We start from the raw sequence: 19,042 nt of genomic DNA, 5'->3' as shown, positions 1-19,042 counted from the left end.
TACAGGCAAGGGGCTCTGAGGTGCATCCGTCCAGTACAAATATTACATTACAAAATAAGAATTTCAGACTGTCATAAATCTGTCTGATGTGGCAGCATTGAATAAAATAGTTTTGGTCGTCCTAGAGACATCAATTTGCCAGTCAGTGCTTCATGTATCAAAGGGTGTTCTTAAGGGAACCCATGAAAATATCAATATCGTGGTTAATATAAATGAAATTAATTTTTAAAGCTGGGCTAAAGGTTGACACCTGAAAAATTGCATTACTTTGCAGAAGAGAAATTTCTGTCTTAGAGTGAAATTTGAGGTCAAAGGGGCAAGTAATTTTCACAATCTTCAATGAAACCAGTGAAATATGAACTTCATTGTCACTGAGCCTCTAAGCGATAAGATAAAATGACTTGATATATCATTTGTTGCTGGTTTATCATCACCACCAGTAATTGAAAGAGAAAACACAAGATTTTTTTTTTAAATGGTTGAGTAATGAGGAAATGGGTCACATTGCTTTTAATTTTTTTTTACAATTTCTGACATTGAACTGTCTGGAACAATGAGAGTAAATTAAAATAATTACTCTGATAAATTGAGTTTGTAGCCTAATTATAAATTTGCTGTGAATATTTAGCCCTTAAGCTGTGCCCAGGGAGGAATTTACTCATTTTCCACAATCCTATTTTATAACTCAAAATGCCAAAGATATTTTAGTACAGTGCTTTAAATGAAAGCTGAAATGCAAGGTACCTTTGAAAATGTCAGAAATATTACTGATACTAATTTTCTGTACATTGATCCACTTGAATTGCTGTTTTTATGTGCCATATATCCAGTAATTCATCATTTATATCAAAAATCTCCGTGTGTTTAATTTATATGCCATGGCATGTTAATTTCACAAGAATCGTAGCTATTGTTCATGAATAGTTCTAGAGTAGTTTCCTTTAGGAAGGGGAAGCTAAATAAACCAAATAGGATTGGATATGCTCAGAGAATGCTGATCCTGCTTATTGGCACCTCCTGCATTAAACACTGTTGTAGTTGGTAGAACACTGAATTAAAGTGAAGTCAGAAAACACATACAATAGCAAAATACTGCAGATGCTGGAAATCCGAAATAACAACAGAAAATGCTGGAAAAACTCAGCAGGCCAGGCAACATCCGTGGAGAGAAATTAGAGTCGCCGTTTCAGGTGAACCCTTTTTGAAAAAGGTTTCATCCGAAACGTCGACTCTAATTTCTCGCCATGGATGTTGCCTGGCCTGCTGAGTTTTTCCAGCATTTTCTGTTGTTATTTCAGAAAACACATAACTTTGAATTAAATAGTTTATAACTTGATGTATATCATTATTGCATTACTTGTATGGATATTTACTGCAAACCATTTTTAAAAAAATGATCACTTTGAAAGTGCTGTGGAGTAGGTATCTTTGTTATAATACCTGACCGTTTTTTGATTTGTTTTTTCATGCAATCTGTTGGCATGGTCCAATAAGGAAACAGTTCGGCTGCTGGACTTTTTTTTCTTTTAGTCTACCAGGACAAACCCATTGTTGCTATTCACCTGATTCCATGTCATTTATCTCAGATATTTAAAAAAGTTTCAACATGTTTTACCAAAGGAAGGAAACAAATTCTGAAATCGCAAACTGCTCATTTGAGTTTATGGGGGCAGGGGCTGGGGAACGTAGATTGAATTAAACATCTCACAAAGCTGGGTTTGAAGATAGTATGCATACTACTGAGCGATTCAACTTTATTTACTGCATTGCTTATATTTTGGTAGTATGTACAGTGCATGTTAATGCACTACTTCAGTTGAGTAAAACAGGGTGCAAACACTGTCATCTCAACAAGCTAATTGTAGATAAAAGCATAGGACCACTCACTCAGATGCTAATAAAAAGTTGCACCATTTTTTTCCTTTACTGCACCTTTCAAATGGTTATCTTGTGCATGCCGTTGCAGAGCAAAAGCAGTGATGCAGTTTCTATGGCAACTGGTTCAGTGGAGGCAGAGGCCGTCATCTGGGGTACTGTCAGTGAGAGAGTGCCAGAGACCTAAAAGTCTCAAAGATGGGCTGCTTCCACCTAATCCAGTTTTAATTGAACTCCAGAGACTTTGATGTGAAGCTGCAGATCAGGCAGATACTATTCCAGAGAGGAATCAGACTTGCTTAGCCAGGCCTCAGCTGTTCCTCACTACTGTCACCTTGTTTTAATGAGTACTTTAAGAAACTCTTATCATGAGCCTTCTTCTCCTGTTAGTCCTATTTGAATATTTTTGATTAATGCTCTCTTCTACACAGTGGCAGAAAAGTGGCCCAATCCGGTTGTCCCTTAACACCTTCATAATTAGGCTTTAAAATAAAAGGCAAAACTGGAGCAACAAAGACACAAAGTGGTTTCAGGCTAAGGATAGGATTAGTTTGAATTGTGCAGCCAGACTAAGCATCTGTGTCTGTCAGCTGAGATGACAGGCATTGTAACGAGTTACTCTGACAACCACTAATTCCATGGAGAGATTATGCCGAGTTCATTTGCAGTTTTTTGTTTAGGTTTAGCTGACAAAATGATACTTAACCTTTTACATAGGCAGCGTATTGCTTTGAACGTTTCTGTATATGGGATTAAAAGGTTTCGATCAGTATAAGAACCTATTGCCTTTCATTCCTCCATGAGTGATTTAATGAAAATGCATTTTAGAAACTGCATTTTTTCCTTTTGATAAAGGAAGGGAGCTGTTTCTAAACACTAACACATTCAAAAGTAAGGTCTTAAAATAACTTTTCCTTGAGAAATAAATAATTAAGAATCTTTGTGGTAATCTATGTGCATCAATGTGAGTTATTCAGCTAATAGTTTAACTGGAAGCATTAGGTCTCCTGCACATTCAGCTTACTGTGTTTTGTTTGTGCTTGAAATATTCAGCATTACCAGAAATAAAAATATAATGATTCTTGGCATTTTAATTTTCCATTAGTTGCATCAGTAAACTATAGGCATTAATTGCATATACTAGTAAATTTAGTGTAGATGTATCCCTGAAGTCTAGGAAGGTATTTCTATTTTTAACCGGCAATTGTAGTGTGTGTGTATATATATTTTTTATATATATATATATATATGTGCATTTTAACAGCTTGGTCACACTAAGTTTAAATTTAGTATTACATCATTCAGATGCAACATATGTTAAAAATGACTTATCACAAATAGTATGTATATTAGTATGAGGGTGTTTTTTTTAACTGTGTACGTGGTTTGCACATCAACATACCAAACTGTTTAATAAATAATAATGCACCATCTGAGATGTTTTCATGTAGGGCTTTCATGAAAAAGCATATCAGGCAATCGCATTCCTTTAGTCATTTGTTTCTGTGACCTCACTCACATTTGAAAGAAACTATACAATCCATTTCAACTCTTCAGTTGAACTATTCATATGCTTTCATTAATAAAACAGAAGCTTATTAGAATCACTTCATATATCTATTCTCCCTGCAAGACTAGCCATTTGTTTCCATCTTTATTCCTAGATTTTGACATATACTGAAGGACTTCATGGAAAATGGCTGTTCAGCGAAATCCGTGCTATTTTCTCCAGGCGCTATCTGCTACAAAATACTGCACTGGAAATCTTTATTGCCAATCGAAGTAAGTCCTACTCTTAAAATGGCCCATGAACATTAGTTCTTTTAGCTGGTATATTTCTGCTTAACTATTTAAAGTACCTGAAGTTATTACAGCATTTGTTTCCTATAAACTGAGTTTGCAGTACTCTTGGAGAGATTTGTATGTGAAACAATTTCCATCCTTTCTGAGTAAAGAATGAAAATATAGTTATGTTTAGTAAACACTATTTAAAATTCACCTGAAGGATTCAAGTTGTTCTGCTAAAGGAGCAACATTTAGAGCTGTAGAAGTTGTGATTGATATTTTTACAATCATTTTCACTTTGGAGCTGGCCATTCAAATGATTCTTGCACTTATCCCCAATAAACTTAATCAAATTATTTTTTCCATAATTATCAATCCTGAACCAATAATTCATAAGGGAATTTTATATGACTTAGAACTATTGAATTGTGAGATATAGGTTAAACTTGTTCATTTTCTAGAAAACTGTATGCCTTCATTATAAACTATAAGGGGTCAGTAAAAATCACTGGTATAGACAAGCTACTGTTGTTTTTGATACTTAAATGGTCATGTTTAAAAATATATATACAGGTATATATATATAGATAATCATTTGACATGTAATCAAAATGTTCTTCAAAAAAATTCTGAGGTAGTTCAGATTTCCAAAATTCAAGCTACAAGGGAACCTCTGGACTGTATAGATTTCACACTAAACATGCGTGTTGGAACATCTCCAAAAAAAATTATAACATTGTAACTAAACTCTCCTTTTGTGAAATGGTTAATGGATCTGCTGACCTTGCACGAGTTAAAATTGTGACACATTTTTCCACGAAATCACCGAAAGTAGACAACTCCAACTTTGTGATGATGTCCATGCAGCAAAGTTTGTTTAAATCCATGGTCATGTTTGCAGCAGGAAATCTTTTTTGGGAATGGATTTCAGCAGAGAAACGGAAATAACCCGTTGCCCATTGAAAACTGTGATTTATGTGTAGACAAAGGGGCTTGCAATTCTGCATCTGTTATATATCTAATTGCAAAGAGATGTTCTATTAAACAAAAAATACAATATAAATCATAGAAGGTGATGTCATGTTAAAAAATGTTCTTTTATTGTTTGTTTCTTTGGCAGCTGCTGTCATGTTCAACTTCCCAGACCAAGCTACAGTGAAGAAAGTCGTTCACTGTTTGCCCCGTGTTGGAGTTGGTACAGGTTTCGGGCTACCCCAAACCAGGTATACAACCATATTATTCAAAATATGTCTTTGTTTCTTGCAATATTATCATCAGAGAGTATTTTTAAAAGTAATTTTATTTTTGTTGTCCTTTTGTACTTTATGGTCAAAAATATATTTAGAGGAATGTGCTGGATCATTACTGTTTTTATTGTTGCAGAAAGAAATTTGGCTCTTAGAGTTCAATGCTTTAGGCTTGTAAAAATACAATCCCCAGGATATTGTGTGTGTTAATACATCCAAAGATAAACCAGGAACTCAAAACCAAAAACTGTAGTTATTTTATTGCTTAAAAAAGTTTCATTCATTAAAATGCGCCATGCATTTATTTTGTCATATAGTGTATTAATGCCAGATCCATAAATCAGTGCTAAAATGGCACTGCATTGCGTCAACTTGGCCTTGTTGAACTAATTGAACTAGCGCAGCTGTGAAACTGAGCAAACTGCCTTTCGAAAGTAAAGAAGAATGCGAATCATGCCATATGACAATATCCAGTTGCTGTCAACTATAATTTTTGTCAGGCCCCATTCTGTTTGTGTTGAATGTTTTCAGATGCCACGAGAGAGACTATTAAAATTGTGCTGGGGAAAGTTAAACAGAATGATTAAAACCATGGAAAGTTCTAGTGATTTCCTAGAGGTATTCTTTCATTAAGCTCATTTACATTACGACCATGAATTCACACTGTTCTGAAATTGCAACTGATTCTCCGTAAAGCACCGTGAAGCCAGTTCAAATTGCTGACTGGCTGAGTTGAGAGTAGAAACTACCATGTTTTATTTAATTTCAAATAAACTGTGATTTACATCATTTTTGCCTGAGATGAGAGCAGTTTTAATTTCTTCTGCAGCGAGACAGTATAGTGGACTAGTATTTTAACATTGCATGAAATTAATCTGGGCTAAACTCAGTGAAAATATTACTCAATTTGGATCATACTTATCCAAACGGAATATGTAGGCGATACGTAAATTTAGCTGCTGCAATCCATTTTGTATGTTCTTCTAAGATTGGAGCCAAATCACCTACTATAAGAGGGCAATGGTTGTATTAGCCCACTGGGAAAATTAAATTATAAATTGCTATTTAAGTATATGAAACTGTAAAAGATGTTTTTTAAAATAAATAAATAATGTAATCAATACATTTACTGTGATCCAAGGAATAAGAAATGCTGCAATATTTTTGTTGTTTTTGATTTTCTGTCTGACCTGCAGACGGATCACTCTGGCTAGCCCCCGGCAACTTTTTAAAGCTTCCAATATGATGCAGCGTTGGCAGCGGAGAGAAATTTCCAACTTTGAGTACCTCATGTTCCTCAATACAGTAGCTGGTAAAGAAATACTGAAGCTTTTATTTAAAATAATGTTTTTTTGTAAATGATGTATTGTAAGTCCGTGGAATTAGATATAAGGATTCTATAAACTTGCATACTAGCAACTAGGAGGCAAAAATAGATTATTCACTTTTGTAGGAAGAATAGGAAAACAGAACATTTTTAAATGGTGAGAAACTATTAAATGTTGGTGCACAGAGAGATTTAGGTGTCTAATACAAGAAACACAGAGTTAGCATGCAGGCACAGCAAGCAATTAGGAAGGCAAATTGCATGTTGGCCTTTATTGCAAGGGGGTTGGAGTACAAGAGTAAGGAAGTCTTGCTACAATTGTACAGGGCTTTGGTGAGACCACACCTGGAGTACTGTGCACAGTTCTGGTCATCTTATCTAAGGAAGGATATACTTGCCTTAGAGGCAGCGCAACAAAGGTTCACTAGATTTGTCCTTTAAGGGGAAATAGTAGCCTATTTATTATCTTTTTAACTGTATGTCTAAACCATGGGACTTTACAAATTCCAGTTAAATGGAAGTGAGAATTTAGTTTTACTTTATCCTCCTTCACCATTTCACCATATGCAAACTTTCAGTGTAGCAAAATTAAAATGAGAAACAGAAGTAGGTATAGGCTTGGAAAGCTCTCTGCCATCTATTTGGCTGGTCCCAAGCCTAATACACTTCAATTATCTGTTTCCCAAAATATCTATCTAACTGCCCCATAGGGTTTCACACTAACTGCCTCTACGTCCTCCCTGTGTAGTTCATTCCTCACATTCTCTGCGTAACATCGTTAAATCTAAACTGTCTATGTATCTGCCCTGCTTCTACAGTTTGTGGCAATCGCGAACATATTCCTAAGTCAAACTTATCTATTCCTTTAAGAATCTTGAATATTCTGTAGAGTAAACAATCCCATAACTCAGATGCCTTAAGAGAGGTATCAGTTTGATTGCACTGCCACCATGCCTCGGTATCCTTGTTGTAATACAGTGAGCAGAATTGTACACAATTGTCCAGTTGTGGTCATAGAATCATAGAATGATTACAGCACAGAGGGAGGCCATTTGGTCTGTCGAGCCCTTGTTGACTCTCTGCAAGAGCACTTCATCCAGTCCCACTCCCCCGCCCTTTCCCCGTAACCCTGCCATTCAGCTCTTCGAGCCATTTAATTAGATCATGGCTGATCTGTACCTCAACTCCATTTCCCTGCCTTTGTTCCATATCTCTTGATACCCTTACCTAATAATCTGTCAATCTCAGTCTTGAAAATTTCAATTGATCCAGCATCCGCAGCCTTTTGTGGGAGAGAATTCCAGATTTCCACTACCCTTTGCGTGCAAATGTGCCTCCTGATTTCACTCTTAAATTATCTAGCTCTAATTTTAAGTTTATGATCACTTGCTCTGGATTCCCCCACCAGAGGAAATAGCTTCTCTGTATCTACTTAATCAAACCCTTTTATCACTTTAAAACACCTCAATTAGATCACTTCTCAACCATCTAAACTCATGGGACTAAAACCCAAGTTTATGCAACCTGTCTTCATAATTTAACCTTTTCAGCTCTGGTATCATTTTGGTAAATCTGCGCTAAGGCTAAATATTCTTCCTGAGATACAGTGCCCAGAACTGAACGTAATATTCCAGATGGAGTCTGACTAGTGCTCTCTCTTATTGAAGCATAACTTCCTCCCCTTTGTATGCCAACCCTCTTGAGATAAAGACCAACATTCCATTAGCCTTATTGATTACTTTTTGTACCTGTAAAGTGAGTGGGTGGGGAAATAAGCTTCCTGGGGAACACCACTTGTCACATTCAGCCATTCTATTTATCCTTAACTGTCTGTCTCCTACCTCATAACCAATTATGATCCCACCCTCTAAACCATTGCCACCTTCAGCGTTCTGATCATGGATGAGACCATCTTTAATGACTACCTCATCTCCTTCACCATCCATAAATCCCCCTTCCCCCACCCACAACCATCACCTTCTATTGCTAAGAAAAAAACCTCCATTCTCTCCTGCCTGAAGCTGCCCTCCGGCACACTTCAAACATTTTCAACATCCTGTCCTCGAGCTCTCCACCCACAACACCACTGCTACTGTCAACCTACTCATCACTTCTTTTAGTTCTTCTTTTGATGCAGTTAAAGTTATTTATGGTCTACTACCCCCCATGCCATTCTTCCAATATAGTTCTCACCTTCATGACCATTGCCAACAATGCCAGGTCACACTCTTCACAGCCGAGCATTCTTTCCAATGCACAGTCATTCTGGAGAGCAAAGACAATCCCAGAATCCTTATTTCAATGACCAACAGCCTCCTCTGACGCCTATCACTTAGATTGGAAAATTTCAAATGTAACTCCATTATTTAAGAAAGGCGAGAGAGAGAAACCAGGAAATTATAGACCTGTTAGTCTAGCAGTGGTTGTGGTTAAGCTATTGGAATATATTTTTAAGGACACAGTGACTGAGCACTTAAATAAATTTGAATTGATTAGAGAGCGCCAACATGGATTTGTGAAGGGTAGGTCATGTCTAACGAACCTAATTGAATATTTTGAGGAAGTAACTAAAGTAGTAGACAGGGGATTGTCTCTGCTGTAGTTTATATGGATTTCCAGAAGGCACTGATAAGGTTCTACATAAGAGACTGTTAGCTAAAATTACAGCTCATGGAATTGACCTGGTTAGGTGATTGGTTAGGCGGTAGAAGACATAGAGTAGGGATAATAGGCATGTACTCGAATTGGAATGAAGTGACTAGTAATGTCGCACAAGGATGTGTGCTGGGGCCAAACTATTCATTATATTTATTAATGATTTAGATAACACAATAGAGAGCCATATATCCAGGTTTGCCAATCACACAAAGATTAGTGGCATAGTGAGTAGTGTAGACGGGAGCATAAAATTACAAAGAGACGTTGATAGATTAAGTGAGTGGGAGAAATGTGGCAGGTAGATTTCAATGCAGCTACACGTGAGGTCATCTGTTTTGTACCAAAAAAAGATAGATCCGAGTATTAAGTAAATGATGAAAAACTAGGAACAGTGGAGGTCCAAAGAGATTTAGGGGTCCATGTACACAGATCACTTAAATGTAGTAGTCAGGTATGAAAAATAATCAAAAAGGCTAATGCCTTTATAACCAGAGGGCTAGAATATAAATGAGAGGAAGTTTTGCTACAGCTGTACAAAGCCCTGGTAGGACCACATCTGGAGTACTGTGTACAGTTCTGGGCACTGCACTTAGAGAGGATATATTGGCCTTGGCAGGAGTGCAGTGCAGATTCACCAGAATGTTACCAGGGCTCCAAGGGTTAGATTATGAGGAGAGATTACATAAACTAGGTTTGTATTCCCTAGAATATAGAAGGTTAAGGGGTTATTTGATTGAGGTATTTAGGATTTTGAAAGGAAGTGATAGGGTAGCTAGAGAGAAATTTTTTCTGCTGCTGTGTGAGTCTCGGACAAGGGGACATGACCTTAAAATCAGTGCCAGGCCATTCAGGAGAGCAGTTAGGAAACACTTCTTCACGCAAAGAGTGGTAGAAGCATGGCATTCGATCCCACAAAAAGCAGTAGATGCTAGCTCAATTAATTTTAAATTTGAGATTAATAGACTTGCTAGCCAAGTGTATTAAGGGATATGGAGCCAAGGCGAGTGGATGGAGTTAAGATACAGATCAGCCATGATCTCATTGAACAGGCTCGAGGGGCTGAATAGCCTACTACTGTTCCTATCCTCATTTCCAATATCATGTGTGAGAAGTTTATGGACTAATTTGTTTCAAATATTGAGTATTCACATAGCTACCTCAGCTACAGCCTACCACTTGCCTTTTCTTTAAGCCTGTCTTAATCCTGTATCATCAACAACATTTACAGTACTTTTAATGTAGAAAAGCACCCCAAGTTTCTCCACAGAGGCGTAATGAGACAAAAATGGATTTTAACATTTTCCCACCTCCCATCAACTCTCAACCCTTGGCAGACTCAGCTTTCCTATGTGACCTACCTTTTGCTCACTTGATCTCCTATCCAGTCAACTAGCTCTCCTTAGTCAATGTTCACTGACATCATAAATGGATCCCTCTGCATAGGTAGTATACCCTGCTCCCTATCCCTTTCAAAACCACACCTCTCCCATCCTCTCCAACCATCGTTACATATTTAACCTCTCTTTCCTCTTCAAGGTCCTTGAATGCATTGGTGCCATTCAACTTCTTGCTTACCTCTCCCAAAACTCCCCCGAGTTGCCAATGATATCTTCTGTTATTGCAACCACGGTGTGTTATTCTTGTCCTCCTCTGCTATCTATCCTGTTCTGGGGTCCTACTTGTCCCTACCTAGCCAGCACATTTCCAGCAATGGTTTCTCCTATCGGCCCCAAATAGTCACTTCTGGAGCACCCAAAGATTTCATCCCAGGCCTCTTTCTTTTTCCCCTTTCCATGTTGTCCGCTTGGGATACTATCGCCAGGCCTAAGCCATTTTCCATCTATATAATGACAACACCCAGCTCTACCTCTCCATTGCCACCCTCAGTTCAATGACCACCCTGGTGTTGTTAGGCTGCCTATCTGACATTTTCATGGGGAGCCTGAACTTTTTCTGTCTGAACCGTGAGAAAACTGAAGCCATCTTACTTGGCTCCCACCAAAAATTCCATACCGTTGTCTCATCCTATCTGACTCACTTAATCAGATGGTATACAACCATTTGTATTCTGTTGAACCCTGAAGTGAGCTTCAAACTCCATATCCTTTCCTTTATTGTTTTCACCTCTGCAACACTGTTTGCCTCCAGCCTTATTTCACCCCCACCACTGCCGAAACCTTATCCATGCTTTTGTTACCTCAAGACTCAACTTCTCTCCTGAGGCTGTCCACCTCAGTCCATCCTCTGCAAACTCCAATTCATTCAATGCTGAGCCATGTGCACCCTGTCTCACAACAAGTCCTGTTTGCTCATACTTCCTGTCCCATAACAAACTAAATTTAAAAATCCTTGTCCTTGTTCATAAATTCCTTCAAGGCTTAGTCTCTCCCTCCCTCCACAACCTCCTACAACTATACCTCTAAGCCAGTGCCCTGAATCTAGCATCCTGTACATCCTCTCCTGATGCTCCTTGTTCTTTGGTTGTGCCTTCAGCAGGCTTGTTTTGACTCTCTGGAACTCATTACCTAAATTGCTTTATCTTACTACTTCTCTTTGTGCCTTCAAAAGTTTTTTGTCCAAATGTACAGTCACCTCTTCTAACTCTTCTATTCTTGCTTATTGTCTGCTTTCTCCTACGTGAAGAACCTTGGGATATTTGATTATGTCAAGGGTGCTATATAGATGCAAGTTGTTGTAAAAATATTTCCTCTTTCTTCAATTGACTGTGACCATTTTTTCTGTGTTGGCAATCATAGGAGTGAATCTATTTGCCACTATTTGTCATCTACCAGTAGGTACCAGGGTAGATATGTATTTTAACGTGCATTGTTTAAGTTACATGACATTTGTTTTCGTGTGTTAAACGTTAGCAATATAGTACCATCTATTTTTGACTGCCTTGAAACAATACTCCCCAGATTTGTATCTGGCTTGTGAATTGAATGTTAATTCTTTTTCTGTTGAGGTCGGACTTACAGTGACTTGAATCAGTATCCGGTTTTCCCTTGGGTGATAACTAATTATGAATCAGAAGAGTTGGATCTGACACTGCCAAGCAACTTCAGAGATTTGTCCAAGGTATTGTCTTATGTCTATATCTATTACTATATTAAAAATCTTGTGACTGTGCACACTTCCTTTCTGCTTCACTTGACTTCTTGTTTTCACAGATTTGTCACAGCTTTTGTTAATTTTTCCTTATAACATCCCATCTCCACGTATACAATGTAAAATGCCTATGTAAACTTGTCATGCTGATTGTGCAATCTAGTGTGACTCTATAGGTGTTTAAGCCTAGTTTCAACATGGTAAGTATTTAAGAGCCCGTTGAAGCTTTAGATCTTGTATGTTTTTAATGTCTATTTCTTAAATACTCTTGTTTAATTTAAAAATTGCTAGAGTTCCATGTGAACCATATTCCACATAGGCCTTAGTTCCCCAAACTGTCATCTGACATCCCCCCCCTTCCCGCTCTGACTTCCCCCCCTTCCCGCTCTGACATCCCCCCTTCCCGCTCTGACTTCAGCCCCCTTCCCGCTCTGACTTCGCCCCCTTCCCGCTCTGACTTCAGCCCCCTTCCCGCTCTGACTTCAGCCCCCTTCCCGCTCTGACTTCAGCCCCCTTCCCGCTCTGACTTCAGCCCCCTTCCCGCTCTGACTTCGCCCCCTTCCCGCTCTGACTTCGCCCCCTTCCCGCTCTGACTTCGCCCCCTTCCCGCTCTGACTTCGCCCCTTCCCGCTCTGACTTCGCCCCTTCCCGCTCTGACTTCGCCCCCTTCCCGCTCTGACTTCGCCCCCTTCCCGCTCTGACTTCGCCCCCTTCCCGCTCTGACTTCGCCCCCTTCCCGCTCTGACTTCGCCCCCTTCCCGCTCTGACTTCGCCCCCTTCCCGCTCTGACTTCGCCCCCTTCCCGCTCTGACTTCGCCCCCTTCCCGCTCTGACTTCGCCCCCTTCCCGCTCTGACTTCGCCCCCTTCCCGCTCTGACTTCGCCCCCTTCCCGCTCTGACTTCGCCCCCTTCCCGCTCTGACTTCGCCCCCTTCCCGCTCTGACTTCGCCCCCTTCCCGCTCTGACTTCGCCCCCTTCCCGCTCTGACTTCGCCCCCTTCCCGCTCTGACTTCGCCCCCTTCCCGCTCTGACTTCGCCCCCTTCCCGCTCTGACTTCGCCCCCTTCCCGCTCTGACTTCGCCCCCTTCCCGCTCTGACTTCGCCCCCTTCCCGCTCTGACTTCGCCCCCTTCCCGCTCTGACTTCGCCCCCTTCCCGCTCTGACTTCGCCCCCTTCCCGCTCTGACTTCGCCCCTTCCCGCTCTGACTTCGCCCCCTTCCCGCTCTGACTTCGCCCCCTTCCCGCTCTGACTTCGCCCCCTTCCCGCTCTGACTTCGCCCCCTTCCCGCTCTGACTTCGCCCCCTTCCCGCTCTGACTTCGCCCCCTTCCCGCTCTGACTTCGCCCCCTTCCCGCTCTGACTTCCCCCCCCTTCCCGCTCTGACTTCCCCCCCCTTCCCGCTCTGACTTCCCCCCCCTTCCCGCTCTGACTTCCCCCCCCCTTCCCGCTCTGACTTCCCCCCCCTTCCCACTCTATGGTTCTGGGATCACGGCGCACTGGGAATGCAGTGTAGGAATATGTGAGCGCTGAGAGGGGTTCTGGGACTGGAGGGAGGAAAGAATAATGATGGGGTGGGCAGGGAGATCCTGGAACCTGGAAGGACTGGGAAAGATATTTCACAACATGTGTTACAGCATCTGGCAGTATTGGGGGTTGCAGTGTTCTGGCAGAATGGGGCTGCGGGGTGAGGTGGGGTGGAGCAGGGTCCAGCAGCTTTGTGGGGGATAACATTTAGTGGAGTAGGGTCAAACTGATTTGTGGGGCAGGAAAATGGGACCTAAATTGTTGAAGGCACAGCTGCCAATGGTGGGGTGAAGGGAGGGAGGATGCACAAGAGTTTAGAATCAGAATAATGGAGAATTGGAGGGGGTTTGCAGGTTATAGCAATCGAGGAAATTACAGCGATAGGGAGAAGTGAGGCCAGAGAGAGATTTAAATACAGGGATGAGAATTTTAAATTTGAGACATTGGGGAATGTTGTCACTGTATGTCAGCAAGATTGGAGGTGATGGGTGAGCAAGACTTGGACCAGGACAGGATATAAGAAGCAAAGCTTTGGATCAGCTAAAGTTTACGGAGGGTAGAGGATGGGCGGCCGGCAAGGAGTGTATTGGAATAATTGAGTTTGGTGGTGACAAAGGCTTGGATGAGGGTTTCAGCAGCAATGGGGTGAGGTAGGAGTGGAGATGGGCGATTGTACGACGGTCTTTGTAATGGAGATCACCACTTGCCTGAAATCAAGCTATGAGAATTCAATCTTCAGTTTTGCCTTTGGGGAAAGAACAACAAAGAAAATCTTAAATCCTCACAGGATGAGGGGACAAACCCTTCAACTCCAGTTGAAGTATAGTTTGCATGCTGGGGAATAATGTAAATTACCCTGCTCAGAATGCACAGATATGGTTGAAAGCTTTTTCCAACTGTCAAGATAAAATAATCCAGTCAAAGTCCAGGCTGTTGAAACAGGCTTGAAGGAAAAGCTTTTTATTAAAGGTATTAAAAGACACAAAAGGTAAATGAAGGTAACTTTAATCATTTTATTGTGAAATTTGTAATTTTTACAAGTCTTGTATTTTGTTTAAAACTTTAATTTGGATGTTAGAAATTTCAGCTAACTGAAGATAAATGGCAGATGAATTTTTTTTTTCAAAAACCACTTTGATTGATTTGATTGGTTTATCACATTGTGATAATGAAATATTGGCATGTTCCAAGGGGTTTTCCAATTATATATGAAGTAATTTGCATTGTTGAATGTTGACATAAAAAGCCTGACTCAAAATTGTGACATAAGGAAATTAGGTTTGCGGATAGGAAGTTCACACCACGCTCAAGATTTTTAATATATAGATGTTTCTTAGAAGACTGAACTAGATTTGCCATATAAAAATATATTGTTTTTGTTCTTGGGATGTAGACAACACTGGCAAGACCTCATTCGTTGTCAATCCCTATTTGCCCAAGGAAGGTGGTGGTGAGCATTGCTGCGGTTTTTGTGATTATAGTGCTCCCACAATGGTGTTAGGTAGGAAATTCCACGTTATTGACCTTGCAATGTTGAAGGAATAGGGATACATGTTCAAGTTGTGTAACTTGGAGGGGATGTTGTTCCCACAATATTGCTGCTTTTATCTTTGGTAATAGAGATGGCAGGGGAGGGAAGGTGCTGTTCCTATAACTTTGGTGAGTTCCTGCAGCGCCTGTGATGGAGGGGATGGATAGCAAATCTAGTGGCAGATGCAGCAATCCAGTGAATTGGTCTGTCCTGGATGATGATGAGTTTATTGAGTGTTGTTGCACCCATCAAGGTGGGTGATGAGTATTACTTCACACTCCTGACTTGAACCTTGCAGATGGTGAAGAGATTTCTGAGGGAACAAGAGGTGAGCCACTTGCCATAAAGTCCCCAGCCTCTGCCACAAGCTTGTAGTCATGGTGTTGATATGGCCATTGAGCTTCTGGTCAGTGGTTACCCCAAGATGTTGATGATGGGGAACCTGGCAATTGTGGTGCCATTTAAGGTCAAGGGGAGATGACTGGGATTTCTCATGTTAGAGATAGTCATTATCCGACACCAATTTGGTGCGAATGTTAGCTGCCACTTGGCAGCTCAAGCCTGGATGTTGTCCAGTTCCATGAGCTGCTTCATTATTGAAGTAAATGTGAATGGAGCTGAACACTGTGGAATCATCAGTGAACAGACCCCACTCCTTACCTTATGATGGAACGAAGGTCATTAATGAAGCAGCTGAAGATGATTGGGCTAAGGATGCTTCCTTGACAAACACCTGAAGTGATGTCCTGGGGCTGTGATGAATGATCTCTGACAATCACAGTCATCTTTCTTTGAATCAATATTGACTCCAGCCATTGGATGGCGTTTCATTTGGCCCCTGTTGACTTCAGAACTTCGTGCTATACTTGGTCAGATGTTGAGGGCAGCTACTCCCATCTCTCCTGTAGCATTCAGTTCTTCTGCCCATACCTGAATCAAGGCTGTGATGAGGTCTGGAGCTGAGAGGTTCTGGCAGAGTCCAAACTTGAGCAGGTTATTGTTAAGTAGGTATCACTTGATGGCACTTTTGATGACTGCTTCCATTCCTTTACTGATGTTTGGGAGGACACCTATGAGACACTAATTGGTCAGGTTAAGTTAGTTCTGTTTTTTGTGGATAGGGCATACTTGGGCAATCCACATTATTGGGTTGATGCCAGTGTACTGGAATAGCTTAGCTAGGCGAGCAGGTCTCTGGGCACCTCTGGTGCACAGGTCTTCACTACAATCAGGTAGTTGTTGGGGCCCGTGGCTTTTGCTGTGTCCCTTGCACTTAACTGTTTCTTAACGTCATGTAGAGTAAACCAAATTGGCTGGACACTGGTATCTGTAATGGTGGGGATCTCTTGAGGACCCCATAGTCTCTGCTTCTCTACTGCTTTTCAAGTTTTACCATTTAATGTATATTTCCTCTCCTATTCTTCCTTCTAAAGTGTATCAACTCACATTTCTACACATTTAAATTTCATCTGATATCTATTTTCTCTATTAACTTGTCTATGTTCTCTTGAAGTTGCTTACAGTCCTCTAGAGTTAAGCAAAGAATCTATATATATAAACGGATCGTTCTTTCTGTCTGTCTGTCCTTCTGTCTGTCCTTCTGTCTGTCCTTCTGTCTGTCCTCGGGTGTGCGTCTGTCCGGCTATGCGCTCGAAAGTTACAGAGCGTACCTACGCGTGCGTTACGTCGAAAGAAAGCTCACCGTTCCAAAACGATGGTAAGCGTATTTACGTTTCGGCCGGACAAAAATTGCGCCCGCGGTATCCGAAAAACCTTCAACATTCCGCTCATTATCCACTCATTACCATAGAGTGACATTGAGGTCGACCAATCGTACGGTCGACCAACCCGATGGTCGACCAATCAATGTGTGGCGGGGGCGGGTTCATTGCATGTGCAGCCGGGCCCTCCTAGAGTCGAGTGACAGGACGATTGACCAATCCTATGCTTCGGTGACATGACGATCAACCAATCAGTGCGTGTGTGGGCGGGCCTTATCGTTCTGAACTGAGGTGAGTGGCCGCCATCTTTATTCTCACCTGTGTGTTTATTTGTTAGGAGCGATTTTTTTTTTTTATGTGTAAAACGTAAAAACACAATGTCTAAAACGTTAAAACACAATGAAGATGGTGTCCCATCTTCTTAACAGCCGTTTAAAAAAAAAAAAAAATAACTTTTGGTGTTTTCAGCAAGAATGCGCATTCCTTCTCCGTGGCAGCTTTTTAAAAACTTTCAAGATGGCCTCCCATCTTCTTAACACCCGTTTATAAAAAAACATTTTTTTTAAATTTCTGTTGGTTTCACAGACTGCGCGTTCCTTCTCCGTGGCAGCTTTTTAAAAAAAAATTTAAAAATTTCTGTTGGTTTCACAGACTGCGCGTTCCTTCTCCGTGGCAGCTTTTTAAAAACATTAAAAAAACTTTCAAGATGGCCTCCCATCTTCTTAACACCCGTTTTTCAAAAAAAAAATTTTTTGCTCTTTCGCTGACCCCCTCAAAACACTCCTCCCCTCCTCCCACTCTCCCTCCTCCTCCTCCCCCCTCTCCCTCGCCCCCCCTCTCCCTCGCCCCCCTCTCCCTCGCCCCCCCCTCCCTCGCCCCCCTCTCCCTCGCCCCCCTCTCCCTCGCCCCCCTCTCCCTCGCCCCCCTCTCCCTCGCCCCCCTCTCCCTCGCCCCCCTCTCCCTCGCCCCCCTCTCCCTCGCCCCCCTCTCCCTCGCCCCCCCTCTCCCTCGCCCCCCCTCTCCCTCGCCCCCCCTCTCCCTCGCCCCCCCTCTCCCTCGCCCCCCCTCTCCCTCGCCCCCCCTCTCCCTCGCCCCCCTCTCCCTCGCCCCCCTCTCCCTCGCCCCCCCTCTCCCTCGCTCTCCCTCTCCCTCGCTCTCCCTCGCCCCCCCTCTCCCTCGCCCCCCCTCTCCCTCGCCCCCCCTCTCCCTCGCCCCCCCTCTCCCTCGCCCCCCCTCTCCCTCGCCCCCCCTCTCCCTCGCCCCCCCTCTCCCTCGCCCCCCCTCTCCCTCTCCCTCGCTCTCCCTCGCCCCCCCTCTCCCTCGCCCCCCCTCTCCCTCGCCCCCCTCTCCCTCGCCCCCCTCTCCCTCGCCCCCCTCTCCCTCGCCCCCCCTCTCCCTCGCCCCCCCTCTCCCTCGCCCCCCCCACTCCCTCGCCCCCCCTCTCCTCGCCCCCCCTCTCCCTCGCCCCCCCTCTCCCTCGCCCCCCCTCTCCCTCGCCCCCCCTCTCCCTCGCCCCCCCTCTCCCTCGCCCCCCCTCTCCCTCGCCCCCCCCCTCCCTCGCCCCCCCCCTCCCTCGCCCCCCCCTCTCCCTCGCCCCCCCTCTCCCTCGCCCCCCCTCTCCCTCGCCCCCCCCCTCCCTCGCCCCCCCCCTCCCTCGCCCCCCCCCTCCCTCGCCCCCCCTCTCCCTCGCCCCCCCTCTCCCTCGCCCCACCTCTCCCTCGCCCCCCCTCTCCCTCGCCCCCCCTCTCCCTCGCCCCCCCTCTCCCTCGCCCCCCTCTCCCTCGCCCCCCCTCTCCCTCGCCCCCCCTCTCCCTCGCCCCCCCTCTCCCTCGCCCCCCCTCTCCCTCGCCCCCCCCTCCCTCGCCCCCCCCTCCCTCGCCCCCCCCTCCCTCGCCCCCCCCTCCCTCGCCCCCCCTCCCTCGCCCCCCTCTCCCTCGCCCCCCTCTCCCTCGCCCCCCCTCTCCCTCGCCCCCACTCTCCCTCGCCCCCCCTCTCCCTCGCCCCCCCTCTCCCTCGCCCCCCCTCCCTCGCCCCCCCCTCCCTCGCCCCCCCTCCCTCGCCCCCCCCTCCCTCGCCCCCCTCTCCCTCGCCCCCCCTCTCCCTCGCCCCCCCTCTCCCTCGCCCCCCCTCTCCCTCGCCCCCCCTCTCCCTCGCCCCCCCTCTCCCTCGCCCCCCCTCTCCCTCGCCCCCCCTCTCCCTCGCCCCCCCTCTCCCTCGCCCCCCCTCTCCCTCGCCCCCCCTCTCCCTCGCCCCCCCTCTCCCTCGC

The 19,042-nt window shown here is 44.0% G+C and overlaps 1 protein-coding gene across 2 annotated transcripts in view; it reads left to right on the top strand.

Annotated features, from left to right (window-relative positions):
* Nucleotides 1–19,042, top strand: part of lrba (LPS-responsive vesicle trafficking, beach and anchor containing) — a 991,104-nt gene that overhangs the window by 661,930 nt on the left and 310,132 nt on the right. For both annotated transcript variants that reach the window (XM_086011652.1, XM_086011642.1), the window contains exons 40-43: nucleotides 3,540–3,657; nucleotides 4,781–4,883; nucleotides 6,104–6,219; nucleotides 11,858–11,970. In XM_086011652.1, the coding sequence (XP_085867778.1) occupies nucleotides 3,540–3,657; nucleotides 4,781–4,883; nucleotides 6,104–6,219; nucleotides 11,858–11,970 (450 nt within the window). The remainder of the gene's footprint in view (nucleotides 1–3,539; nucleotides 3,658–4,780; nucleotides 4,884–6,103; nucleotides 6,220–11,857; nucleotides 11,971–19,042) is intronic.

This window comes from Somniosus microcephalus, chromosome 2, assembly GCF_052327205.1.
Source record: "Somniosus microcephalus isolate GS21.2 chromosome 2, FLI_Smic_1.0, whole genome shotgun sequence".
NCBI classification, from domain to species: Eukaryota; Metazoa; Chordata; class Chondrichthyes; order Squaliformes; family Somniosidae; genus Somniosus; species Somniosus microcephalus.
The sequence above is the reverse complement of the archived record's forward strand: the minus strand, read 5'-3'. Positions and strand labels throughout refer to the sequence as shown.